This window comes from Cinclus cinclus, chromosome 12 (assembly GCF_963662255.1).
Source record: "Cinclus cinclus chromosome 12, bCinCin1.1, whole genome shotgun sequence".
NCBI classification, from domain to species: Eukaryota; Metazoa; Chordata; class Aves; order Passeriformes; family Cinclidae; genus Cinclus; species Cinclus cinclus.
In genome coordinates this window covers 13,244,134-13,263,641 of record NC_085057.1, presented here as the reverse complement: position 1 = coordinate 13,263,641, position 19,508 = coordinate 13,244,134, and the positions used below count along the sequence as shown (strand labels likewise).

Sequence of the window (19,508 nt, the reverse complement as noted above, 5' to 3'; positions counted from 1 at the left end):
AGCTGACTTTTCTGCCTTTCTCTCAGGAAAGATTAATACTATTAATGGTCTTTTCAAAAATGAAATATTCAGAATATATTAGAATTACTATAAACAGTGGATTTTTCAAAGTATTTTCTGTATTTGATATGATGCAGAAAAACAGAGAGAGGAGGAAAAAAAAAGTCTTAAAGTGCTTACAACTGGACTGTCAAATGACACAGATAAACGTTTAGGTAAATTCAGATTTCAGAAGCTTTTCTGAGCCCAGTGAGGCTGAGGTGATGGATAGAGCTTTGCGTTAGAGAGATGCAAGCCAGTGAACTGCAGCCCAAGAAAAGCTCATCTTATTCATCCAAGCTGCTCCTCCAGCAATAGCCTGGGAAATAGGAACCCCTAGAGGTTAAAGATTTAAGAATCATTTGCAAAAACTTTCCTTTTCCCACTGATAATCTGTGTATATGACCAAGCATGATGAAAAGGAAATTTCATTGCTATACATTTTAATAATCAGTGTAATAACATTTCATGATCGTTCAAAAAGGGAGGTTTATGCTCCACATGCATTGTTTTTACATTGATAAATCAGTTAAGTTATAAATGCTGCATGTTTTGCCTTTTTATTAAATGAGCTACTTCTCTTCAGCCTTATAATGCCTTCTTTGCTGCAGTAAAGTGGATTATGACTGAACTTGTCTTGTAAGTAGATTTCATCAAGAATGTAATGAATATTTCTATGAATTACTAAATACTTGCACTTTTGTATATTAGTATTTTTACCTTTTGCATTTTACATGCATTGTGCTGCTTTTCTTACATTATTTTAAACATAGTAATATTTGTCAATTTTTTTTTTTCCAATTCTGCTTTTTTAAAATCAGAGAAAATTTTGGCCGTATAACTGCAGTTTCACTTTTATTGCATTCATGGTCTTCATTTATATCTGCATGTCTCTGTTTTGCAGATCACAATACGCAACCCAAATTTCTTTCCGTAGTTCCTGTTAAATTTTAGATACATGACTGGCTGTTTGTGATGCTGCTTGGGTGGGCTGCTGTCAGAAGAGAAACTTGTTACGCTGACCCACTCTATTGTTTGTCACTCCATAAAACTCTGTAGGATGGACCCATTACAGTGCCAAGGAAGGTGTACTTGGATGCTGCTGAATTTTTTATCTCCATTAATTCTTCTAAAATTCCTAGTTAATTTATAATGATCATTATCTTTAAGAGAAGGTGCCTAAGAAATAACAATATCATATGGAGAACAGGAGACCTTAAAATATGTTGTGTTATGCAGCTATATTCTTCTTATCTGAAAGCAGAGCTGGAGATATGAGTGAATTTTATCTTTACTGACACAGAACTGATTTTTTTCTTGTAGACATTTTGTTTAATTGTGAATTGTATGTACTTCTTTCAAAGTTCAGAATAAGAGTTAAGGAGAATTAACTGAATGGCTGCTGCCAGAGGGCAGTGATTGATCTTAAATGTAGCTTTCTAAGTGAATATAAGAGAAAGATATTATGTTAAAATGAGACTGATGCTACATATCACAGATTTGAAAATTTTAAGAAATTTTCTATGTTTATAGATCTTGTAGATTCATGAGCATATGATGAACTGGATGTTGTTTTCACATTCTTTACTCTTAAAACAGTTTATTGACTGACTTGTTTCAGTCCGTTCTTCCAAGTAAGTCATGGTGTATTTTAGTGTTCTTTACAATTTAGTTACAGTTTATTAGGCAGTGGTTAATCTTTTCTGCTCTTAGAAATAAAATGGCTTTATTAATTCAATTTGAGAATTAATAGAATAAACTATTTTATGTGTATTCCTGTATGGTAGCCAGAATAGTTATAATCCCATGGCATTTTATCTGAGTCAAAATACATGCACGATGAAGAAATAATGTTCAACAGCAAAAATAGTGTGTGCTGCCATGCTTTGAGAATTTTAATGGACACTTCAAATGCAATCAATATTTTAAATTAAAAACGTGTAAATATATGATTTATTGATGGGGTTAATTTCATAATAAGTTTTCAGAATTAAAAAACAGTAAAAATATGAGAATAGCAGTAGTTGCTAATCCCAGAGTTATGCCAGTAACTTGAATTTCAGTTCTGTGTTAGCTTTTATTTAAAATAGGATTAACATCATCAAGCTGCTGCCAGTTTAGTGTTTTGAAAACATTCTGTGGGTAATGTGAAAACTTTAATAATTTCTCCAGGTTCCTGGTGGAATTTAATCTATGCAGTTGGTGGCACTCTGATCTAACAGCTAAAGGTAAGTGTGATTTTTTTTTTTTTCCTGGCAAAATGACAGAAATGCCTAGAGTAAATCGGACTTTTGAAATTCAGATGTGTGTACACTGTTTTAGATTAAATAATAAACATCTGATAATAGTTTTCCTCCTATGCCAGCATCCTCTTCTGTGTTAATGTTTCCCAAAACACAAGAGAATTAAGATCTTCTATGAATAACCACCGAGTGCTTTTGTGCACTCTAGGAACACAAAACACTATTATAACAGAAAAGTTAAAAGAGTAGATAAAGATTAAATATGTTTTTTTAAAAAAACTTATCTCTTCATTCCAAAACAATCTTTGTGAATAACACAATTACACTGGCCTTTTTTAGTTATACAGCCTCTCTATTTTTTTTTTCCTAGAGATGCCATAAAAGGTAGTAGAGTTATTGTGCTGACATATGCCAATTCAAAAGAAGTGTGCAGAAATATGACCAACTCTATTATTTCATACAAAAATAATTTTTATACCTTAAGATAATAGGTTTTATGCTAAAAAGGCTGATCTTTATTTTTATCATTCCATTTAAAGCAGACATTTAAATGTATTAAAATCCAATTTACTCAAAATATTTTTTTAAATGCAGAAGCTTCATTTGAAATAACAGAAATTTATAATAGTTCCACTTACAATGGGAGGTTTTCAGTGTAAGCTGTCTTTTTATATTTTAACAGACTTCCTATGGCATTTTCAGAAGTGTTGCTCAAAAGTAAAGGCCACTTTACAAGAGCAGTGCTTTTCAAGTGACAAGTTAATAGGCAAATTGTGCTGTGTGTCATTGACTGGTGTAAGGATTTAAACTAAATTCTTCAGCTTCATTTTTGCATATTTCTTAGCAAAGCAGGGGATAAAATTCCTGCTTTAGGCTTCATTTAATATTTGCATTGCCTGGATACTAGGCTGTCTTTATGCCAAAATAATATTCTGTCTGAAGCTAAAGTATCAGTCAGGCCCCTAAAAACCAAAACCAACTGTTCAGTGATTTCCCTAAGCATAAAGAGAGCCATCCCTAACACTGAGGCTGTGAAGGACAGTCAGGTTTGCTGTGCTAGACCCAGAAAATGCAAAAACTGTTCCTTGAGGAATGGCAGCTGTGCCTGTCCTAGTCCTTGGTGTTTGCAGAGCAGCCAAAGCAGCCCGTGTAGGAAATAAACAATTTTTTTTTTTCAAGTGTACTGTACAAATATGTCTTAATATATCCTGACATGAAACATCCAGTGCACTTGCATTGTATGCTAAAGAAAATACCTTTCAAACACAACATCCCTCTTCATCTCATGAAAATGAATGCCTGATTTGTGTTTTGAGGGTACACTCATTACAGAAGAGACAATAATAACTTGCAAACTTCCTTTTATTTAAAAAAAAACTATTAATGCAGCACTTTGATGAGCCAGTAGTATTGAGAAATTTCCATTAAAGTTATAGTTGACAATGAAGTTTTAATTTCACAAGTCACTTGCTCCATTTCTTTGAGTTAAGAGTATTGGAAATAGTCCCTCATCATGCTCACTGGAATGTCAATACTTTTAGGTATTGAAATTTAGGTATTGAAATATTGAAATTTTGCCCAGCTCATACCTGGTTAGGTAGCAAGGGGTGTTGGTTTGGAAGCAGCATATTTCGGGAATAAAAAGATGAAGATATTGCACAAGAGAGCAGGAGAGAAAAGCACATGCTTAGGTATGTTCTTCTGTAAATGCTATGTTACCACTGAGAGTTGTAATATTTCTGACTTATACTCCATGAAATTAAAATTAATGAACTTGCACATTTATTTTTTTACTTAGCAATGCTTAACAAAGCTCGGGGAAAAAAAAATAAAATTAAAATTAAAAAGGTTCCTTGAGTGGAAAAATTGCTTCCCATTCAAAATGTGACATTAATAGAATGACATACTATGAAGATGCTGGAGGGTCCACACACACCTGCCCATTTGCCAAACCCCGGGAATCTGGGAAACACTCAATACTTCTGCACAAGATCTTGTAATTGTAATCACATTTGTAAATGAGAGAGAAAAAGCCCTAAACCTTGGACAACCCCATCGTCTTCTGGACTCTGGTGAGGTGCAGGAAATCTGAGACCAAAGAATCTTTGTCAGCCTCCTTGTTACACAAGCCACATGTTGATACAGGTGAGGGTGGACTCAAAACACAGGTGATAAACTCCAGTCATTCTTCACAACAGATAAGGAGAACAAAAGAGAAAAGGAAGAGGTGCAGTAGAGCTAGTAAGACAATTTTCTAAAAAATGCTAAACTATTAAATATGTCGCAACCATGGTGGAAACATCAGAAATAACAAAACATTTCTGACCAGCTTTAGTACTTCTTTGAGATCTGTGCATGTGGTGGAATATTTTTTTTTTAATTCTATACAAAATCTGTGAACAGTTCAGAAATGGATGCTCTGGTGGGATTGGAAATGCAGATGTGGTGGCTCCCCTGGCACTGCTCAGTGGATGCACCACTCACTCTGAAACAAATCATCTCCAGGGGAAGGTCTGTCCAGCCCGAGAGCCTGCTCAGTGTAACCTATTTTTGTCCTATCTCATCTTGTTTTCTCACTTAGCAATTAGTTTAAGATAGGGTTAACATTTGTGCTGATGTGCAAAGCGTATCTCTGTGTTTAGGAAGAATGAAGGGGTGGGGAGGAAAGAGAAGGGGAATGAGGGAGAAGCACTCTGTGACAGATACTTGAGTGTGAGAGTCAGAAGAGCTGCTGTCCTGTAGTTTGACCTTGAACCAGCCCCACTGCTTCCTGGTAACTCAGTTTCCCAATCTTTAAGATAGAAATAGTGACACTCTTTCCTTGCATTGTAAGGACTTCAGATTAAAGGTACTATGGAGTCTTAATTATTACTATTTTGGGAAGCAGATAACAAGCATTGCTGTTGGGTAAAGTAACTCTTCTGCTTCTCCCACCCACACAGTTATTTTAACTGATGAAACCCTCCAAAGATTCCCAAGCTGTAATATAAAATAGATGTTTTGGCTTCAGTAAAATATATCACAATTTACGTATCAAATAAATGTAAACTCCCACGAATAAAGGTTAGTGATGCAGAGCACCAAAGAGATAAAAATGACAGTAAATCCATCTTGGATTTTCCCAGAAATAATAAAATCTTGTGCATAAATGTAACGTAGGTTGGCAGTGGCTAAACCATTAATAACTACTTCAACAGTGATGGAATTACATTCCATGGATAAACTTTTTTTTTTTTTTAATTTAATTGAAAAAATAGTGTTATGCACTGCCTAGGAAATCTCACAGGGTGGCAGAAGCTGAGTAACATTTCCGTTCTCTGCGAGCTCTGTAATACAGCATCTCATGTTGTTCACAATTTTGTGTGCTGTTCCTCTCATGCTCACATCAAGATGTTTTTTCCTGTGCCTATAGCGCAGAGGTTGAAACAAACCCTAGAGCCCTGTGATACTGAATATCCAGCCTTTGTTTCCGAGCGCACTATAAAGGAGACCACGGGGAATATTGCTTGCGATGACTGTTTCAAGTAAGCCCTTTCAATATTTTTTTTATACAACTGTTTGTGACAAAGCAATAAAACTGAATTATTCAAGGCTGTGTTGAAGAACGTGCAGGTCTGTTGTGTTTTATCCTATGTACTGACCTCTGTCAAGGTGTCATTTCTCCTCTTACAGGGGTCATTTAAAAGTTTGGTGCTCTTAAATTAAAGCCGTGCCTATTATTTTCTACCCAAAAAAAATGTAAAAGCAGTAGAGGCTTATGTTAATTTCAAATTGTGAATGTTTTAATAGTTTTCCTAAAAGCAGGCAGTGTTCTAAGGGCATTGGCTGTAAGATTTAGATTCAAAAGGTAAGTGATCTTCAGTCTCCTGTCCAGGAGTGCAACCCTGCTGGATAGGTTAGGAATTCCCTTGTGGTACAGTGAGATCTGGTTGTTTTACTGGAATGCCAGAGTTTCCTTCTTGGAACTGTTAGCCTGAAAGAGTGGGAGACGATTAAATCTATTCTCCAAACTTTCAGTGCTGGGAAGCTGAGTTAGTAATAACAAATCTCACATGACAGTGCTGTAATGTCATTTCTACCAGTGCTGCTGTAAACTTGTCCCTTATCAAGCTAAAAGAAGAGGAAGACTTCAGTCTAGTTTTCCTCTTTCACACTGAAAATGTATTTTCTCTGCATTTGGTGTCCATGTGCTGTGACATTTTGACTGTTCTGGTACATTTTACTTGTGGAATTGCATAGGTATTGCTTATGCAAATTTCTGCACTTTGATAAGTCTCTTAATTGGATTTCCTTTATGCTGAGAGGTTGTCATCGCCAGGGAGATTAGTATTTACAGTAATAATTTGTCCATCAATATAAATGTCAGGAGGAATTTATAAGTTAAACAAAAATTGTTACGTAGCTCTTCCTTTCCAGGCTAAATCAATATGCAATTAGCAAATAAAAGTGAAAACTTCACTTTGAAGTCAATAGGTGTGCTTCTGTACTTACTCCTAAATTTTCTTGATATTTTCATTACTTTAAAACAGGAAATAGGAGTAAGTACACTGGAAATAAATTTTAAGTGCTAATATTCAGTTTTCATTTAGTACTGACCAACTTTTAAGTAGAAGGAAATTGCTAATGTCTAGTATGAATAATTGGTTTTATATGGCTTTGTGGAAGAGAAGTATGAGAGTGCTTTGTAAATTGATGCTCTGGAACCCTTTAAGTGCAACAAAAGGTCCCCCTGCCTGAACAGTACAAACTCAACAAAATCAAGCCATGATTTTTCCACTTGACATATCAAATACAATGAAGGTTACTCTGCTGTGAGTGCTTCGTGCCAGCATTGTAGAATTTAAGCAACCTTATTTTGTGATAATTTAACAGGAGGTTACTGAGAAGTTGTGCAGTAAATTATCATGCAGTCCTGGAGGTGCTCCTGGCCAGGTTGGATGGAGTTTTCAGCACCCTGGTCTAATGGAAGGTCCCTGCCATGGCAGGGGGGCTGGAACCAGATAGTCTTTAAGGTCCCTTCAAGCCCTAACCATTGTAAGATTCTGTTTAAATATTGCAAACAGACATGATTCCATGCAAAGAAGATTAATTTAACAGGACTAGGTTTTCTCAGAGGAATACAGATTTTAGTCTGTGTTCCTAGGTAACTTCAGGTCAAAGGAAATACGTTTCAAAAATAATACAATTCTGCAATACTTGGAAAGCACCAAGTTGGAAACTGAGTTTAGTGAAAATTATAGTATTTCAAAAATAATGCACTAAGATCTTTTTCATAGAAAAACATTTTGTATTCCACAGTGGAAAAAAAAATAAAAGAAATCCCTGTAAGCTGCAAACTGATCTCAAGGCACCCATTATTTTTCTCCACAAGCAACGGCAAAACCTAAAGAAATAATCCAGAAGAACTATTAGATTCTCATGGGAAAGTTGTTCGTTATATCGTTTACCCACTGTCATTAACAATCTACAAATTGCATCTAGGATTGCAGACTGCATTGGATTCCAAATATTTTTGTTATAACCCAGGACACTTACCCGCAGAACAGCTAAGGAATTTGACCCAAAGTCCTTTGCAGACCTACATCTTCTGACCCAGTTTTCTGTTTCATAGCCTCAGTACCAATAAATATTTTTACAAGCAAGTGTATTGCTTAATATTTGTAATTCAAGAATGATGGGTTCAACCAGTCAGAATTTAGATTCAATCTTTTATACAGTAAGTTTGGAGCTGACACTGTGTCTGATGCTTAACCTGTGCAACATCACTCTGAACCAGTGAGATTATTTTCTGTGTCCTCCTTGGATCATGTCATAAATTAATCTGTGATATATCATTGCAAATATTTATTGCAAATAGAAGAAGGTAATTGTAAATATTTACCTGATTATGCACCCCGTGGAATACTGAAAAACTACTTGAAAGACACTAGAAAAGTCAATTTATTGTGAACACGTTTGCAAACAAAAGTTGTGCAAATACTCTGCTTTAAGAAAGTTTGTGTCAGAAGATACTCCAGTCCCTGGCTTTTGTTCCTGCAGTGCCAGGCACTACTATAGAGCCCTTGTGGAGACTAAAAAGTCTCTTAGCAGAAGTAAAAATGATGACTGATGTTAATTGAAACCATATAATGTTACTTAGATAAGACATTTTGGGGCACAAATACTGTGGTTTTGCTAACAAAGTCACAGTCATAGCCAGCAGGGTCACAGGGTGAGGGGCAGAGGCTCAGGTTTATTCTGTCCTGGCTTTGCTGTTACTCATCTTGTAGAGATGCTCTGCCCATGCAAAGAGGGACAGTTACCAACTACAGTAATGAAAATTCATTTCCAATCATAAATTTAATCATGTGTATTTGGATGTAAATTCAAGTATCCTAAAATAAATCACACAGTAAAAAGGACTACCTGCATTTTTTAATAGCTGGCTCACATTTTCAGCCATCTCTGGGAACTCTTTCAATGGAAAGACACCTATGCACTTAAGCAGGCTTTGAGTCAGGTACTAAATATATAGAGACATATAAAATGCATTCCCTATATGTAAACTTATCTCTTACAAGCAAACTACTTTGGGATAAATTGCAACATTTAAAAACAATTTTCAAAAATATAGGTTTTATTAAGAAAGCAGGAGCCTAAAAGAAAATAAGAATTAACATAAGAATGTCATTAGGGTCAGGGTTTGGCTGTGCCACCCCATAATTTGTTGTTATTCAATATCCCAATTATTATTAAATTAATCTGTTATTTAAATAACAATCAAAAACAAGTCAACCCACATTTTCTAAGCACTGTCAACAAGAGAGAAAAACTGGGATTTTTTTGAAAAATCTGAAACGGTTTAATATTTTCCAGTAAGCTATTCCCTTTTACAGCAAAAAAACCTAAAAAAATTAAACCCCATTACTTCTGAAAACTTACATTACAGACTGTTTTATCACAGCCTCAACACTGAAAGCAGTTAATTGCAAAGAGAAATAGTTTTTCTTTGTCAGTCTCAGCTGTCACTCTTTCTGTGGAGTCAGAGCTACACTAATGACACATGTACCTGTTATGGGTTTTAAAGGTGTTGTGCTGCTCAGAGATGAGTCTCTGATTGGACAACAAGCCTGAAGTTTTAGACTATATAAACGTCTCTGTGCTGCTTGTAGTTTTATGAAGTATTGCCCTAATATTTTAGCCAATTTTAAATATAAGTGTGTTAACCAATGTTCTTCAGCAATGCTCACTGGGTACCTCACCAGTTTTTGCCTTCTGGGGATCTCATCATAACAAATTATAGTTGCACTAAAAATGTCTAAGGAAAGCATCCTTAAAATGTCAAAGTTGTAAATTAGAATGGATGATGGCTGTTAAGATATTTGATCATAAAATGTTTGCTAGTCTTTTCAGTTTATCCTCCTATCTCTTTGTTAAAAAAATGCTTTTGTCTAATTGCAAATCTCATTTATGCATGAAAATTCAAATGTTTTCATTAAGCTTCATTTAGGAAAATACCATTAATTTCAGCTATAACGGCTATGAAGGTGAGTATAACAATTTAGTCATCTGACTATTTATACTTTAAACATATATGTTAAAATTTCAAAGTTGCAAGGAGCCAGTTGAGTGCATAGTTCTCAAATTTGTGTGTTCACTGTAAAAACTGTGGGTATACAGATTAGGCAGCAGTTGCACAGTCAAATGCTTAAAAATTTGCCCCTTTAACCTTTCCTGTTCATGTGTGATGACATATTGGACTTGGATGAAGATCAAAAATCTGGCCTTAGTTCCAAAAAAGTCCCCCTTCTCTTTTAATTGCCGCACTCATGGGTCTACAAGGTCAATACCAAAACCCCAGAGAAACTGTTTTGTTTCTAGTTGATCCTTTGTTCACAATCTTAAAACACAAAGAGGAAAGTAAATACAAGAAAGCCATATTGTCACTAGGGAAGCAAGGAAGTATTTAGGTACAATCATCCTAACCCTGGGAAAGATTTATGCGTGTTTTAATTATGCCAGATATGAAAGATGAATGGGTTTACCTTGTTGGGCATCATATGTAAATTGCCTGTTAGAATGCATAGGAGTAAACACTGTCCCATGTGTATCATCTGTTTATCCCAATAGAGTGTCAGTAAGCAGACATTTAGTTAACAAGGAAAATCATCAATAAACCAAATTGCTTCTCTTGCTTTCTCATAGAATGGGCATTGAATGCTGTTTATTGTCAATAAAGGAGGTAAATGGCAATGGAAGTGTAGATCAGGAAGACACTGAACACTTCATGTGGATTTACAATGGCAAATTTCAGACTCGTCCACTAAATGCACAAATTTGGCAGTAACAGATAAATAACAACACAAATTAGATGCAGACTGCTCAGGGCATGAGTATATTAGTGTCAGGAGTAGTGCAATCTGCAGATGTTAAAATGGTAATGGTTTTTAAAACCCACTTAATCTCAAGACATACCACCATTTGCTGAAATATTTCCGCATTTCTTCCTCAGTAGAAGCCTGCCAAACTGCTGTACTTGATCATGTTTAAAATGTGAAAATAAATACGCAGTTCAATTTCCCATGAAATAAATAATCATTTGCCTTTTCATATGTAGTTAGTTTACTTCTAAACAAACCAGCTTGCCACATAAACCAACCAAAACATCAAGGGCCAATTTCTTCTCTTTCGGAGCTCTATCGATGTGTGTCAGAATGTCCCTGTGACTGTCCTGGAGCTGTTAGGGCAGTAAATTACAGTCAGTCTTCTAAAAGACATTTCGGATTGTACTCTTGTTTTACTGTATCAACCTTTTATGATCCTGAGGGAAATGCTGTCTCTGTTTCCCCACCCTTTGCTCAGCCCGTTTGTTTTTGCACCGTTGCTTTCCCAGCAGCCGTGCCCGGTACCCGCGGGATGATGTGCACGTGAATGGGTTTGACCTGTGCCCACGTTGGGTCACAGGTGTGCCCACGTTGGGTCACAGGTGTGCCCACGTTGGGTCACAGGTGTGCTGAGGTCTGCACAGGACTGGTCTTTGCAATGCTGAACAGACCTTGATTTCTGGGAGCTTGCTTAGATGTGCACGGAGCTAAAGGAATATTTTCAAGGGAAACTTTATTTTACATGTCTCAGTGGCTCATTGTTGAAGTCTCAAGGATCACAATCTAAGTATATGGAATTATCTTGCACCTCTCTTTTGAAAAGCAGATCTTCCAGACTTGTGGAATACTTACAGCTGTTGAAAAGTCTTTAAATTTGAGGCAACAGCAGTATTTCTAGAAAGTTATTTTAGCCAAACCCCAAAACTCTAGAAGATCCAAAAATACTTTTTCCTTCTTCTTTCCTAGTAAAAAGTATCAAATTATGCAATTTAAACTGCTAGAATTGTTTATTAAAGGTCTTTATACTTAGCTTAAAATGTTATATTGTGTGTTACCCACACTTCTCCACTTGCAGGCTGAGTAACTTTCTCTTCACTTCAAAGGCACCAGTGATTATAATGTTTGACATGCAGGTGTAATTTAAACTCACTGTATGGGCAATTTAACTCTACCCTTTGATAATGTATATTTTGAATGTCCAGTTCAGGAAACACTGTAAATTACTATTTTCATTTAAGAAAAAAGGTATATAAAATAATAGGGCAAGACATATCTAAGCTACCATGCAGGTCTGTGCCTGCCACTCATCAGTTTAACAATCCCTTGGGTAGTTTTCAAGGCTGGAGAATTTCTGTTTGCTTGGAGATTTGGGGTTTTTTCTTTTTTTTTTTTTTTGTTTCAGAACTTTTTTAGTATGCCTGTTGAATTCTGGAGCATTTTAGTTGTCTATACACCATCTCCCTCTGTAAGCACTATAAGATTTTGGAATTTTAATGAAAATGGAGTTTAGCTGTAGGCTTTTTCTCACCAGTAGGACAATATGTGCACTCTTTCTCTTAACTCCCCACTTCCAATAAAACCTCTGCAGGAGAATGTGATGATCTGTACCCATTCACTCTTCATAGTTAAAATCAATACTTCATTAAAATATCAATCATCATCTGCTTACAAGTTAGCTTAATTTTACATTTTGAGCAAGCATTAATAAATATTAATGAAATGATAGTAGCTGATGCAATGAAAGGATACTTCATAATGACAAGGGATTTTAAAAGTTTTAAGTGTGCCATAATATATAGAGCTGAGTAGTAATATATATTATTTTTATTAACAATGGCTTGGGATAGGAAAAAATGATTGAAATTGAGAAATGTTGCAATGAATTTTTAAAGCTAGGCACACTTGTGAAGAATCACTGATACTGGAACATTAATTTTATTTTGTAATATATTCATATTACAGACAGATGCAAAACAATGCAAACGTGGCTTAGACATTGTTACATGGAGCACTTTCCTTTCTAAAGGGTTTGGGATAACTTAATGGATATTTTCAAGTCTTTAACTTAGAGAAACAATGTGAATCTTAAGATTTGAGAGCCATGCAAGGAACATTTGTATATTATGTAAAACAATAGAGAGTTTTAGCTGGCTATGGGAAAGATGGCACGTAGTGTGCTTAAGTCTTTCAGATGTGGCCTTCTCAATCATTGCTGAAGTTTATGTCAACAGAAATAAATTAACATCCTTGCTAAACACACTGTGGGCACATCCACTGAGCAGTTTAGCTCCAGGATTTATTAGTGTTTTAGTGTGAATCTCCTGGTCATTTCTGCTTTTCATATTTCAGTTTCGGTCATGCAGCTCCTTGCTAGAGTTGTATTGGAGACGAGACTTGACCTAAAGTTGTGGAAAAGAGTAGTTACCAATTCTTGCAATTCAAAAGTTACTTTTACAATGTCATATGATATCTGTGAGCCTTCCTAAACCAGAATTTATCAACTTGCTTTTTAATCTTAAAGTTATATTTAGAACCTAGCTTAGAAATCATATAGCATTTTAAAAAACACAAACTGAGATGTCTCTCAAGACAAACCACAACTACTTGTGTAGAGCTAAAGAACTCTGCTAAAAACATGTATTTGCTAACATGCTGTAGTGGAACTGCATTTTCAGCCTGGATATCTTCTCTGACCTCCCTGTTGTGGTCTCACTAACCAGGTGTCAAAGAAAAAATCTTTAGGAGACCTCTGTTATGATTTGCTTTATGGCAGTTCCTCTCTCCCCTCTGTTGGTCACTGTGAGCACAGAACCACATACCCACCCTGCTTGTGGAGACCCACGTATGTCACACTCAGCTTGGGGTTGTTCAGGGGCATTAATGCTGGCAAATATTTAAAGTTTGTGGGATTTCCGGTCTTGATTTCTTTGAAAAAAATTTCCAGTCCATTTTAAACCTGGAGGTCCGAAACTCTCCATTATCCTACAGCTCATATGGAAGTGTGGTTGCACTAGAAAGGTTACAAACAGTCCAGTGCCTCATTGCACTAAGGATCTTCTGTCATCCTAAAGGCTGTACACTAAGTTTTTGAATGTTTTCAGAATTCCTAACATCCAGTTGATCAAGTACTCTGTCTGAGCATCAGTTACTTGGGAAAGCATCCCCTCCTGGAGGGAGTGAGTGAGGATGGGCACTTCTGGGGGCTCCTGTCTGAAGCAGAGGGGTTCCAGCCCTGGCACAGCTCTGTGGGGCTCTGAGCACTCAGCAGGCACAGGAACGGTGAGGATGACACTGCTCTCACCTAAATCCTCAGTGCTAAACTTTGCTCTATGTTTGCACTGACACCAAATTGTACTACAGTCAGTCAGGCTGTGTGTGGTGGCAATATTTTGCTAGCATAAGGTCAGGATCCGATTGCAAGCCTGAGGCTGGGAGTTTATCTAGCTCTTTTCATGTGAGGGAACCATTAGCTGTGAGAGAACCATTTATATACTGCTCCAGCTCTCAGAAATGTTGTTATTGGCATATATGTTATTTTTACAAATTGCATTAGACATTTCATTCTCTATCATCCTTTATTTGGAAAAAAAAGCCCACAAAAAAACCCCAAAAAAACAAGTAGCGCAACTTGATTGTGATGTAAACATTTCATTCATTCATTGCAAAAATGTGATAAGCTAGAGAGAGGTGGGTTGGAAATGTGGCCAGCAGCCTGGAAAACACACGATAGGAGTTGGGAAACAGCAAAGTGGATATCTGCACTTCAGCTGAATGCTTAAAGTTTGTTCCAGACCATTAGGGTTGAAGGTTTGCAACCGACAGTTATGTGAGTAACACATATTTGAGTGCAGTGTGCACATTTTCCATCTACTCTGCCCTCATGCTGGATTTTTTTTTTCTCTTTCTCTAAAAAAATAGGAAAGATCACATTTGACACATGTGAAATGTAATCCAAAAGTTACAACTCATCTTAATCCAAAATACTCCAAGTTCATTAATGGAGGTTTGCAGACAAAAAATACACTGAAATGCCCAGAGGGAAAAGGCTGAGTTTACAATGATGCTCAGGAGCCAGAGTGGCCACTGAGGGCTATCTGCATTGTGTTCCATGGAAATTTAGGCACTTCCTCACATCTGTGTGCATTTGTTTAGGTTGCCAGTTTGAAAGTACTGCCCTGTGTTTATTACGGTTCAAACTACTTGCAGTGAAATTCTTCCATACTTTGTAGGATTTTTCTGCCTGAGCAAAACAAGTGGTATTTAAAGGATCTTTTCTATTGTCACATAAAAATGATTGATATGATTATGTATGTGCAGGAGTGACATTTGGCAACACAATACTCTGACATCCTACTCATAATTTGATTTTAAGTCCCACAGTCATCACTGTGACATTAAAAGATAGTAATAGTGTTCCAATGGTCATTAAGGAAACAAATGGAAAATACATACATGCAATTTTTTTTCCCTTAAATCAGGCTGCTAAACCTCCTGAGCATGGAATTAAAAGTGAATCTGAACAGTGATTTAAATATTTGTATTACTAAAATCCTAAGCCATGTGTTTGTCATGGCCACATATTCTACTGCAGAGTGTCTATTGTTACAAGCACAGCAGAAGATTTTTGTAAAAGAGAATATTAATTGTAAAATTTGGCATATATATCAGCAGTTATTATCGATGAACAAGGTTTTTTTAAAGCAAAATGCAATAATGAAGTATTTCTGTGAGAAAAAAAAAGAATTTTAACAGGAAACACACAGCATTGTTTTTAAACAAGTTGAATTGCTTTTAGTGTTGTTGCCGTGTTCAAATCCTCTCCAAATTACAAAGAATATCTTCCACTCTTCAGTATAATGGGAAGATGCTGTCTCTAAATGTTCTGGTCCCACAAGCATAGTTTTATCCTGTGTCTTCTGAATTCCATGCTGCTTGACATTAGTTCTGTTCCCTCCAACACTTTTCAGCCTTTGCTTCAGCTGTTTGAAGAAAATAGGGAGGCATGAATCTGAAAATCAGAGATTTCTGAATGCTCTCAGGAGGTTCCCTGCCATTCTTTGTTGCTGAAACAAGTCTTGTAGCAGTGTCAGTAGCCACCAGCTAATGGCAGCAGGGCTGCAGGCCAGGAAAAGGAAAACAGTTCAGTGCAAACGAGCAAGCAGTGGTGGTGGTTGGGATCCTGAGTCTGAACAACCCATTATCACTGTGCCCTCTCTTGCAGCTGCCTGGCTCACCCTCCCATACAAAATATTCTCTGTTGAACCAGTTTCCTTAAGATTCACTATGCTGGGGCTGTGGGGAAACCTCACATCTGTGTTCAGTTTATATCCTGTCCAAAATTTAACACCAGTGGACAAGGAAATGGATGACCTCTCCTGTATGCAAAAAGAGAAATAAGCTGCTCAACTGTAATATTGATTTCCATTGACAGCAGATGCTGTAGTCAAATAGTGGAGAGTAAACAACTTAAAGGTTAGGTTTGCTTAGCTGGATGAGACACATCTCTGCTGTGTCTGAAATAGAATTACCTTAGCTTTGCCTGTTATTGATCCAGTTGTGCTAGGAAAGGAAAGGTGAAGCCAAAAGCATTTCAGAGACAAGATGTTAAGCCTGCCACATACAGATTTTGCACCATGTGATTGAGGTATTTGTAGTGAAGCAATGACCTGCATTAAGATGGGAAATCAGTGACTTACAGAAGTGCATGATCTTCAAGCTGCTCAGTGAGCTGGACTTGGTCTGTCAGGAGATGAAGCAGCCAGCAAAGAAAAAGGGAACAGCTCTGCTGTGACCTCTACATCACAGGTCCTGATGTACCTGTTTCCACAAACATGGGAAATGCTCCAAAATCTCTAAGGACACAGACTGCAGAGGCCTCATGGCAAAGCCACCTCCTGCAGCAGATAACCTGCTTCTCTATGTCATTTGCCTCAGGGCACTGCTTGTCCTGTCATCCCTGTCCTTTCCTCCTTCTTGGAACATCTTCCTCCTCTTCCAGAGAGCTTTGTCCTTCTCCCAGTTCCCTCACTAACACTTTGCCACCCCAGAGGTTCAGAGAAGAAAGATGGAAGAAAGAGAAAGAAGCACAGTGTGGAGAGAAGGCAGTGCTGCAAGGGTAGTGTCACTTTGTTCCCTGCTCCTGTACTGCATATATTCTAATTGTTTCTCCTTACAGAAGAAAGTGATTCTTATAATATGAAAAAGAAGTGACATTTTGGGAATTAGGTTGGGGGTTTTGATTTGTTGGGGTTTTCTGTTTTTAAACATAGTCTCGGGAAGAAATTATTCTAACAATAGAATATATATTATAACTCTTTAACGACTTTCACATATACAAATAAAAGGGAGCGATTCCAATTTAAATTAAAAAAAAACAAACAAAAAACAACAAAAAAAGGGCTGGCTCTCTAAGGACAGGTGCTGTAGCCCACACTTAGCTTTAGGTATCATGCTTCACCCTGTTCAGGATGCATTTCTCTGCAGGAAAGCTGTCCATCCCTTCGAGAGAAGGACCCTCCTGCAGAGGATGACTCAGGTCCCCAAAGCCAAGTTCCTGCCCCGAATTATCCTTGAGGTCTGTGTCTCTGCATGTCCAGCATTGGAGGTGCTCACCCTTCTAATGCAGGAGCCTGAATTATGTGCTGAAAGGCAGCAGGTGTGACTGCACTGCAGTGCTGGTGTGATGCTTTCCAAGCTATAGGCTGTGTAAGGGTGTTAGAAAGAGCTGATTTTCTGTGGGAAGAGTCATTAGCCACCACACACACGTTCAAAGTGTGCTTTCTTACCATGCCTTCAGAAGCATGACTAGCAAATATAATTATGAACACAGCAGTACTTGAAGTCCAAGTCTCTTTCTTTTTAATTGCACAATGAAAAATTAGTTTTCAAGGAGCAGATTATTAAGTATTGCTTTTTGAACAAATATTTTTCACTTCCAATTAAAACATGAAGTTGTTTTCTTTTTCCCCAAATCAATTTGCATTTTATTTGTGCACATCTTTTATACGGACCAAACCCAAAAGAGGTTAAAAAGAAGCCGATACTGTGTGTGCAACATGACAAAACTGTCATATAACACTCTGACTCAAAATATACAGTTCCTTGCAGACTTGCTCTCTGTTGTTGTTTTTTCTTCATTAACGAAATAGTTTGGCATAACTAGATTTTCTTCCTCCTTCTCTGTCTACCCCTTTCAAGTATTAGATTTCTTCCTTCCTCACCTTCCCCACAAAGTCAAGAAACAGTTTGTTTTCAGGTCTGTTTCAAGCCTCTGAACCTGCACATCAAATAAACCAAGCTAGTTCCTCAGTGGATGAAAGATGGAGGAGAAATTATTAATAAGCTTCTTATTGACTCAGTGTAGCTTCAACAGAAACCCCAACAGTTTATTCTGATTTATATTTGGAGATATATGCAAGCCAATTCCTGTGCTGCCTTGTCAAATGATGGTGACGATACTGCAGTAAAGGAAAAGAATTCAAATCAAAAGATTTGCACTGCTTAAAACAAAAAAGAGCTTTATCCTTTGAATGTGAAATATTCTCCATAATAATAAGGTGCTTAAATGTAGACTTTCTTTTGATTGTTAAAGCAGCAATAAACTTCAGCCAAATCCCTTACTCAGTCCTGGAGTGTTGGTTTCCATATTACCAGGGACACAAATGCCAGCTTAAACCAGCAGGTGCTCAGAAATGGTTATTGTAAGAGGAACTTTAGAGACTCACACTGGATCTCACAAAAAGATAATACCATTCTCCCTACTTTGTCAGCAACTTTATTTCTCACTGCAGCCATGGAAGCTGTTTGCTGGAGGTTTTTCTCCCTTGCAACAGAACCTTGGCGAACATAGTGAAGTAATTTGGTGGAATGTCTGAGTCTCTGAAAGGCTTGGTCTGACTGTGTTCATGCACCTTTTGTTTTCTCTGAATATTTGGTTCCTGAGACTTACTGGCATGAATGTTCAAAATGAATTTCAAAGATGCATATGCATGTCTCCATGGGAACTGAAGGCTGATCTCAGGCAGCAGAGCTGCTGCTGGGATGATTGTGTGCTTTATCCAGTTTGGGCATGGAAGAAGTGCCATGTGAATTATCTGGATAGCCACACGGCAACTGTGCTGGTTACAACTGGCACAAACTTCTTTGCCACTGATCTGGTGAGGGTAAGAATATCTCATTACTGTGAAATGATCTTAAATCACAGCAGCTGAAAGAAGTGTATTTTATTTGTGCAAGCCATTAATGGAATAGTAATCTAAAATGGACATTTTTTGCCCTTATTTATTTTCGCGGCTCAATCTCAGTCTTGAATCCTCTGTTTTCACTTGTTGGTATTTTGGCTTTACAACTTCATTTCCACATTATGTTTGGGAATTGTGTAAGGAGAAACATCCGTATACTGTTTGATGGAAGAAAGCATTGTCTTTTGAAATTACTTATAGTGGGAGGATGACAAGCCAGTTGTTTCACTTTTCAAGATATTAGTTAAGTTGTTACTGTGCACTAAAGAAAAAAAAAGTGCTGCAGTGAGCCAAAAGTTTCACTGTTTTATGGTTCTTTATAGCAGTCCCATGCTCTGTGGCAGCCACCATAAGCTTAGACACTTCACAAACTTCTGTACTAGCTAAGCAGACTGTAGGTCTGTAAGAATATTCAGTGTTTGGTAAACAGAGTCAGTGTCATTAGTTGATACCTACAATATAATTCCTAAAGTATCAAAGAAAGTTTTTTTACTTAACTAATATACTGCTTTTTCAACTGCCTTTAATTCATGATTTCCATCAATCAATGCAGGTACTGCATTCCCCAAACTGAGGAACTCAAAAATTATGAAGGCTTGCAGTAATAAAGCAGTACAGAAGAT

General features: G+C 37.0%; 1 protein-coding gene across 1 annotated transcript in view; it reads left to right on the top strand.

The window, feature by feature from the left end:
* CACNA2D3 (calcium voltage-gated channel auxiliary subunit alpha2delta 3) overlaps positions 1-19,508 on the top strand; it is a 390,722-nt gene that overhangs the window by 367,463 nt on the left and 3,751 nt on the right. Inside the window, exons 33-35 of the mRNA XM_062500613.1 lie at positions 626-678; positions 2,212-2,267; positions 5,695-5,806. Of these exons, the coding sequence (XP_062356597.1) occupies positions 626-678; positions 2,212-2,267; positions 5,695-5,806 (221 nt within the window). The remainder of the gene's footprint in view (positions 1-625; positions 679-2,211; positions 2,268-5,694; positions 5,807-19,508) is intronic.